Source organism: Paramormyrops kingsleyae, chromosome 21, assembly GCF_048594095.1.
Source record: "Paramormyrops kingsleyae isolate MSU_618 chromosome 21, PKINGS_0.4, whole genome shotgun sequence".
Lineage (NCBI taxonomy): Eukaryota > Metazoa > Chordata > Actinopteri > Osteoglossiformes > Mormyridae > Paramormyrops > Paramormyrops kingsleyae.
The window spans coordinates 14,577,211-14,586,052 of record NC_132817.1 but is presented as its reverse complement, the minus strand read 5'-3'; the positions used below and the strand labels follow the sequence as shown (position 1 = coordinate 14,586,052).

The 8,842-nt window shown below is 40.2% G+C and overlaps 1 protein-coding gene across 3 annotated transcripts; it reads left to right on the top strand.

Moving 5' to 3' along the window:
• Window positions 1-53: 53 nt before the first annotated feature.
• LOC111836681 (spindlin-W) lies at window positions 54-8,602 on the top strand. Of its 3 annotated transcripts, none has more exons than XM_023798185.2 (5): window positions 54-181; window positions 1,902-1,943; window positions 2,579-2,826; window positions 3,365-3,598; window positions 5,017-8,602. In XM_023798185.2, exons 2-5 carry the CDS (start codon window positions 1,924-1,926, stop codon window positions 5,220-5,222), a joined length of 708 nt encoding a protein of 235 aa, XP_023653953.1. In that variant the 5' UTR covers window positions 54-181; window positions 1,902-1,923; the 3' UTR covers window positions 5,223-8,602. The 3 variants fall into 3 exon arrangements, with proteins under 3 accessions (XP_023653953.1, XP_023653954.1, XP_072560195.1); XM_023798186.2 differs by having other exon boundaries at window positions 73-181; window positions 1,902-1,939; XM_072704094.1 differs by having other exon boundaries at window positions 106-127.
• The last annotated feature ends 240 nt before the right edge of the window (window positions 8,603-8,842 follow it).

The following is an 8,842-nucleotide window of genomic DNA, read 5'->3' as shown; positions in this document are numbered from 1 at the left end:
GTCCACTGCGATAACGTATTTTACGTCGGGAAGGGCTGCCGGATTCATCAGGTCTTGGGAGTTGTAGTTTTTTACACGACGCTTTCTTTTTGCCCGTTTTGCTCAAGGTTTGTGGAGCTCGCGTAAGGTACACTGCTCTCTGCAGAGAATTACATCACACAGACATGAAAATAGACGTCAGGTAATTCTCAGTTAATATCACTTGTTAAATCGGGTGACGGAAGGAATTAAGGACATGTAATTGAGGCTATTTAATCCCATGGGTTTGCCTGTTGCGCATGCTACTATATTGTCATGACAGTTGTCGCTTAATATATCTGAATTAAATGCGAGCCTAGTTTATTGTGGCACATGACGTAGTCCGCGGTTTGGTCTCTGCTGTTCTGAGAAAATATTATTAGGGAGATATAGGAAGCGATTATTTTAACAATATATGTTTTGATGGATATGTAATAACAGAAACCACGCATTCCTGTACTATGTATGCACATAGATGACAGTAATTGATGACAATAATAGCTCGCCGAATATTAGACCTCAAACACAATGGCCAGTGAATAAATGAGCCTCTCCTTTAAGGTGTCATTTTGGAGCTCGGAATGAAAACAGTGTTTTTCTGGACACTGCAGCATTTTGTGAAACAAGATGCAATATGGGCGACATTGTTATTGTTGATATCCGGTTGTAGCGAAGGGGTAAATATATATTTTTGACCGCCAGTGTAATTAAACGTAATTATTTATTTTTAATTGAAAAGGAACAAAATATTTTAATTTCACTTGAAGGAAATCACATAAATTATTGATTGGCCACGTCATCGTATCATTGTATCTATAATATATTGTTACATATTGAAATATTATCATATATACATATTGCTCGCAAACTTGATCGTTTTTTGGAATTGCTGCTCTTTAGAATTGATGTCTTTTTTGTAAACGCTAGTAATTATAAGAGGTTTCCGTTGTGCATAGCCTTCACAGCTGTCCAAAATAGAAACGAAAGCGATGAAACATGCAGGAAGTTAACCTTAGCTTCAGCTATGACAGATAATCATTTTTACGATGTGACGAATGGCGACATGCAAACCAACAAATTTGTTGCAGCGTCATAGATAGTTTCGGCTTTAAACCAGCGCAATATCTAAATAACTTTTTATCCATTTGCGCATCTGGTAAGGATTAACTAAACAGGTGAAGGATTTGCAGTTGTCATTAACTATGTTTTGAGAAAGTAGGTGTGTGAAGCGTGACAGCGGTGCTTGTGGACGTGTCGGAGACAGTATATATCCTTTACATCTCACGATTTCCTGACTGCGTCACTCTGCCAGTATCTAACGTGACAATCAGTCGTCGTCGCTGTTTTCCGGATTCCATGTGGAGACGCCTCTAAAGCAGCCCTGATCTCCGATCTCTAAACTCTTAAACAGGAACGGGAAAATGATTACAGAATGATTTGACCTACGTAAAATCCCTCCCCCCTCCAAAAAAAAAAAAAAGCATAAGCAGTGATTTTTACATTTTGCGCTGTTAAAGAGCATTACATGAGGCCAGCTATAGATTAGACCAGGGTTTCCAACTTTGGTCATTTTGAATTCGAGTCCAGTCTGCGCACACATTTACATATATGTTCAGTTTTGTTACCTTGTAAATAGTCTGTAGAGTCTGCAAACTACTTCAGCGCTTTTTTGTATTAAATTATAATTTTAGGTTTATATTATTTACAGGAATAATAGATTTGCCGTAAGACTTCTTGCGTGAGTGTCACAGGAGATGTGTGAGATTTTGCAACCCTGGTTAAATACTGGAATTTTAAATGAACAAACGACCTTTTTCTAATGGTCGAGTGTTCGGGATTTACATGCGGCTTTATCTCTGTTTAATTTTTTATTTTCTCTGCAGCACTGTTTGAATTTATGGGAACATGTCCAAGAAAAAAGGCAGGTATGCTGAAATACTCTTTAAGCACTACAGGCTGCTATTACCTCTGTATGATGTACAGTGTTCTTTTTCTATGGAGTTGTACATTCATTACTATTCTAAGGTTGGTAGGATATCAGTTTAGATGGTGCATCTCTACCACAAAGTGTCTTACAGGATATTAAGGCTGCCCAAGGCAGCTGCTCTGTGTTTAATGGGCAGTTCTGTTAGATTTGATCCACCATGATAACTTTGGGGGATGGAGGTTCAGCTCAGCAGTACAGTAGCTAGCCCAGAGACCTGACCTCTAGCATCACATCTTTGTGATGAAATGGCTTTTGAATTGCCTCTGCATAACCAGAGCCCAAATACAAAAGCTGCTTCTCGATGCACCGAAATGGTCATTAAGGCCAAAAATGGCCCGACATACTATATATTCCTCATGAATTTAAAACAGCATTTGTGACACCAGAGTGGGCTCACTACTGGTGTTTGTTGTTATTATGTCGAACATTATGACGCATTCAGCTATGGGATTATTACCCCCCCAGTGGTAGACATCCTGTGTTGTGTATACACACTATGAGATGGAGCAGCTCCCATTCAGGAGGTGGTGGGGTAACTGTTTGCACTCGGCGGGGGGGGGGGGTTCCGTGCAGGAAACGCAGCAGTGGGGAGCTGGGCGATACCTTGACTCCTGACCCCAACAACATGGTGGGCATGCGGATCCAGCACAGCTGGCGGGAGAAGGGCGCTCTCACCAAGTGGAAGGGCACCGTCCTCGACCGCTTGACCGTCAACAACTCGCTCTTCATGGTCAAGTACGACGGCTTCGATTGCGTCTACGGCATCGAGCTCTTCAAGGATGCTCGGGTCTCCAACCTGCAGGTCCTCACTGAGAAAGTCGGTGAGTGACAGCATGGGGGGCACTATGCCAACTTGGTGTGGAGGGGGTGCTGATATCTATTTGCTCTGGTGCTTTTTTTCATGATGCGTCAGTGTATTACAGGGCTGGGCAATTAGTCGAATTTTAATTTCAATTGCGGTTTTGGCTTCCAACGAGTATCAAAACGAAATAGATTGTGATAAAATGATCATTGTGCCGCATTTCGTTTCACAATGATGCTCCCGTTTTGTCTTGTGTTATAAATCCAGAAACCCCCTTTCCATCCCCTTTTATTTGTTTCTTAGTTGAATTATATTTAGAGTTCATGGAAATCTACGGTTAAAAAGATTTTTTTTTCGACATTCAATAAAATGTATGATATTACTAAAGTCGTTGAGTAATTGTGATAACCATGATCTCAGTACTGACCAAAATAATCATGATTATGATTTTTGCCATAATCAAGCAGCCCTAATATATTAGAAGTAGAATGCTGTTATTGTTTTCTGCATTCCGTGCATTAAAAAAAAATGCCTGAGATCTGTGCGTTCTTGTGCAGTGAACAATAAGATCAAGGTCCCTCACGATGCAGAGGAGCTAGTGGGCAAAGCGGTGGAACACCTATTTGAGAAGGAAGATGGAGAAAAGAATGAATGGAGGGGAATGGTGCTCTCTCGGGCTCCCATCATGACCAACTGGTACTACATCACCTATGAGAAGGACCCTGTCCTCTACATGTACCAGCTCTGGGACGACTACAAGGATGGAGACCTGCGTATTTTACCCGAAGCAGGTAAACCACCACCCGCTGACGGATGCCCGAAGCTTCTAGAGAAACGGTTTTGAGTATGGCTGCACAATATCACATCGCGAATATGTTACGCATGTGCAAAAATCACCAGGGCTTTGGATGGCGGGTGTAAAACTTTGTCCGGACTGTTTCCGGTAAATTAAGGAAGCGATAAGCAGTGAAGAGGCGGCGAAGAAAGGGACTGCTTAGCAAAGACGCAACATCTTTTAAAAGAGGAGATACTGTGGATAGACGAGGCAAAAAAGATGTTGGTGCCGTGACGGTACTTTTTGCATTTTAAAGCCTGACGTTAAATATAAGGATATGCAGTATTTATACAGATTACTAACTTTTGGGATTAATAATTAATATTAATAATTAATATGAATTATTATTTTAGGCACACTACTAACCTACTTATCAAATTTTGGGTGTAAGTAAACATCTGTGTAGTACCTAAAAGCTGCTGCCTGGACAAATTTTTACGTCTGTTACGTAGAGTCCTGGTAATTATTTCATATGTGCGCTACATGTACGCTATATTGCCAAAAGTATTGGGACAACTGCCTTTACACACACATGAACTGTAATGACATCCCATTCTTAATACATAGGCTTTAATATGGAGTTGGCCCCCCCTTTGCAGCTATAACAGCTTCAGCTCTTCTGGGAAGGCTGTCCACAAGGTTTAGGAGTCTGTTTATGGGGATTTTTGACCATTTGTCCAGGAGAGCATTTGTGAGGTCAGGCACTGATGTTGGTCGAGAAGGCCTGGCTCACAGACTCTGCTCTAATTCATCCCAAAGGTGTTCTATCGGGTTGGAGGTCAGGGCTCTGTGCAGGCCAGTCAAGTTCCTCCACACCAGACTCGCTCATCCATGTCCTTATGGACTTTACTTTGTGCACTGGTGCACAGCCATGTTGGAACAGGAAGGGGCCAAACTGTTCCCACAAAGTTGGGAGCATGAAATTGTCCAAAATGGCTTTGAATGCTGCAGCATTAAGAGTTCCTTTCACTGGAACTAAGAGGCCAAGCCCAACCCCTGAAAAACAGCTCCACACCATAACCCCCCTCCACTTTACACTTGGCACAATGCTGTCACCACGCTTGAATTCACTGAGCTCCTCAGAGTGACACATTCTTTCACAAATGTTTGTAGAAGCAGTCTGCATGCCTAGGTGTGTGATTTCATACACCTGTGGCTATGGCAGTGATATTGTAACACCTCAGTACAACGATTTGGAGGGTTGTCCCAATACTTTTGGCAATATAGTGTATTGCAATTATATCGTGATATCGTATTGTGCAAACCAAGTTTTGAGACCATAAGGAGAATAAAAAATTTGAATATTTATTGTATTATAATTTTTTGCTTAATTGGAAAACACTTATATATTGCATGTTTCCCTTTGTTTCTTAGAGAACAAGCACTTACTCCCAGCTGACAGGAAGCCAGGGGAGGAGATAGAGAGCCTTGTGGGTAAGCAGGTAGAGTACGTTACTGACAAGGGCGTGAAGAGAACCGGCTTAGTCATCTACCAGGTTCCTGCCAAGCCGTCTGTCTACTACATCAAATACGACGATGACTTTCATATCCATGTCTATGACCTGGTCAAGACGACCTAAAAGGACCCAGCCTTTTGTCCTTTTTGCTTGCTGATCATTACTGGCCATTTTAATGTCCCATTGCATTCTGGGAAAGAGACGGTGGTATACTAGGCTATTGTTAAACCCACAATTCGTCCAGAAGAATCAGTTTATAAAGGGTCTTTTTGTCCGCAGCATTCACTTTGGGTGTCGTTCTGTAGACAACCAAAGAGGGTTGAGGGTGCTTCCTTACAGTGATGGAAGGGTTTTCCCAAATGAACAAAGCGCAACAGCAACGAAGACACATAGATGTTTGTGAGTTTTGCTAGATTGTCAGATATGGAGCATCCTGTATGAAATACCTTAGGCTGTTAAGGTCATAAGCAAGCTATATTTATTTTCTAAATATTTTTCATTCTGTCATACATTCTTATTTCAAGAGGGTAGCTTTGCAAGTTATTTGACATTTTTTAAAATGACTTTCTGAGCTGAGAATAACATATCATTTCAGGAGTTTTAAATTTACGGTTTTAATAATGTGAAGGAACAGAATGCCTTGTTTAGGGCAGCAGTATCTGTACTTTAAATTTAATGTGTTAATGCAATCAGTACTTTGATGATTCAGAGTCAGTGCACTGTAATATGAGATTTTTTTGCTTTTAAGAATGGTTGTCACATAAAGCATCATTGATTCATTTGAATGAAGATTTAGGTAAATGAGAAAAGTAATCGATATAAATTCTGAACAAATAGTCTACGAAGTAGATGTGAGGGAGTTGAAGGTGATGCCAGAACTAACATGATCGGCCAGTTTAATCGCAGATTTTTGTGGTAATTTGAAAAATGCCAGAAATCGATATTTTACTTTTTTCGGCGGTTCTGCATTTGTTGTTATTTTGGTTTCTAATTTAAAAATGTATATTTAGATGGTTTAATGTCACCTTGAATGTATTGTGTAGATCGACGCTATTCCGTGACTTTGATAATGTATATTTTTTGAACGTGCTGTGAGACAGCCAAGCCTTTCTGCACAGAGCCACCCATTAAATATATTGAAAGGAATCAGAATACAGTGAACACAGAATTTAATAAGTTTGTGATTTGCATTTTAAATTGTGATTCACGTGTATTTAAGTTATATGGGTATTCACCTATAAGACCCTAGAGTGGCTATAAGACGTTTTTTGCTTATAAACCTGAAACAGATTTTGAAATGAGCTATAATAGACGACCAGTGGGGGAGTGTGCAGTCATTGACCTTGGTGATGGTCACAGTGATCTAGTAAGAGTGAGTGATGAAGTGTAAGGCGGTTTGGCCTTAACATCTACTGCATTGTGATAAATACTGTCTGTCCCAACACCAGCTCTATGAGGAGTCCAGCAGGCTGGGCTTAAGCTCCCAATCAGAGGGAGCCCTTGGTGATCATGTGACCATGTCATCTCCCTATTTGGTGCACCGTCAGAGTTCTCTCTGCTTAATGTAGCCACTGCCCCATTGACAGATCCAATCTGCAGGGAGCTGAGTATCGGTAGCCCTTACACCGCGGTGGCTTCTGGCCGTCTCAGCCAGGTTCCGCTCTGGCATCCCTCTCGCCATCCTGTAAATGCATAAACTGTTCATTTGTGCATAGCTCATAAAGTGTCCATTTTGTAAATCACATGAAGCAGGCTGAGACGATAACAGCTAAGTACAGCACAGTTTCCTTGTACATACACATCTGTCACAAACAGGCATAATTAATGTCCTCTGGGACGAAAATAATATTACTTGTGATATTAAACCATACAGCTATATATATATTTAATTTATGCATTATATGAATTGTATGTATCCATCCAAATTTAAAAACTCCCATTTTGGGCAATTAGCATGAATTCATCTCTGACCACGATACCCACAGGCATTTTCGCCTGGTTTTACTCACCGGTAATGAATTAGGATAATGCACTCTGCTAACGTTCGGTCATATTATCCCATGGGTAGTTTGTATACTTGTCAGTAGGGAAATTAAGCAGCACTCTGTCACCTTACTCCATCAACTTGTGTAAAGAAAAAAAAGTTTTGCATGATAATTTACACTCTTGCATTATTCCCATTGTGAATACCAAACTGTCCATTAAATGATGCAATTAGGTCCTCGGTGTTTGGTTGTAATCTGTCCTTGTGCTTTTGATTTAATGTACTTGTAAATGCTCCCTAGAAATACCCTTCAAATGACGTGTTCAATCAGGCTGATTTGATCGATAGCGGTGCCCCTTTTCTCTCCTTTATGTGCGAGGAAACACACATGCTGTCTTTTCACAGGTTGATGACTGTTACTGTCATTTCAATAAATCTTTTGTTACTAAATGATTAACTACTGGTGTGTGGGAATGTCAGTAACGGAAAATAAGTCAAAAATATGACAACACACAAGAACCAGACAATATATACAAAACATTCGCCGATTCTTAAGGCATGTCACAGCACTGTCTGCTACAATTTATTTCAAGCAGAGTATATTTAATAAACATAATTACAGTATCTTGCCTGATATAATCATTTCTTCAGAAAATTTTACCTATGTAATTTTTACTAAAAACAGAAAAAAAAAACATTTTTTGTACATATCTATGTACATTCTTGTAAATGAATATTGAACTTGCGTTCAATTTTTCACTGCTGTTGTTTCCAAATTAGTTGAAAATTTCAGTAAATAAAACAATGGGATGCTGTTAGAAAATATAACCTGTCCATAGAAGCTAAGCTGCAATGGGATTCTAGAATGTGTTGCAAGGGACATTTTGGGTGCTGGTTTGCATTATTGCTATTGACATTAAGGACACTGTTGTGTACGTCGCCGTTGCTGTTTAGCAGTTCTGAAAGACTAGAACGGTTAAACGCAGAAATGCTACAAAGTAGCATTAGCTCTGTAGATAAAAGTCTGCATTTACAGGTCTGGTAAAATGGCGCAGCTTCTTTTATCCATTCAACAAAGCAGCACAAAGTCAATGCTATTTGGAGGTATATTTGTTTGTAAATTGTCCATCTGTGTCATTTGCACAATAATATTCTTAATCCTGGATTGCAGGGCTTCTGAAATCTATGATTTTATATGAGTGTTGGAGTAAGAACACCCTTCGGACACTGATGGGTACGTATGTACCAGCGCTTCGGACCGAAGAACCTCATGGTCAAGACCAATTATGAACAAATCGTGTTTTCTGGTATTTATGGGTATCTAATCCTTGCTTGTGCTAGTTCCTTTGTAACGTGTGGTTTTGTGCACTCTCCAACCTCGCTGGAAGGCTGCTTCGCTTCAACCTTCCCTCGCTGTACTTGTTATCACTGCTGTTAACCAAAGCTTTGCTAAGTAGTGTTGAACTCATCATCCCGTTTGTGTAATGATACTATGGTTAATAAAGAGATATTTTTTGCACTTTTGATGTCATTGGATATATTTATACTCACTAGTCATTGTACTAGGGACGCCATTAATACTAGGATAGCCTATCATACTAGGCTTTCAGAACAGCTTGTACTCTTCTTGGTGTGGACTCAACAAGGTGCTAGAACCATTTTTTCGACATTCTGGCTTATGTTGACGCAATTGCCTCATGTAATTACTGTGACTCTCCTGTCCCTCCACATCCCAAAATGTGTTCTGTTGGAGTCAGAT

What these genes read in the sequence shown, in the direction of transcription:
- LOC111836681 (XM_023798185.2), top strand. Translation starts at nt 1,924, where the DNA reads ATGTCCAAGAAAAAAGGCAG. An exon ending in ATGTCCAAGAAAAAAGGCAG is followed by an intron (nt 1,944 to 2,578) that starts GTATGCTGAAAT and finishes GGTTCCGTGCAG; the next exon opens with GAAACGCAGCAGTGGGGAGC. An exon ending in GGTCCTCACTGAGAAAGTCG is followed by an intron (nt 2,827 to 3,364) that starts GTGAGTGACAGC and finishes GTTCTTGTGCAG; the next exon opens with TGAACAATAAGATCAAGGTC.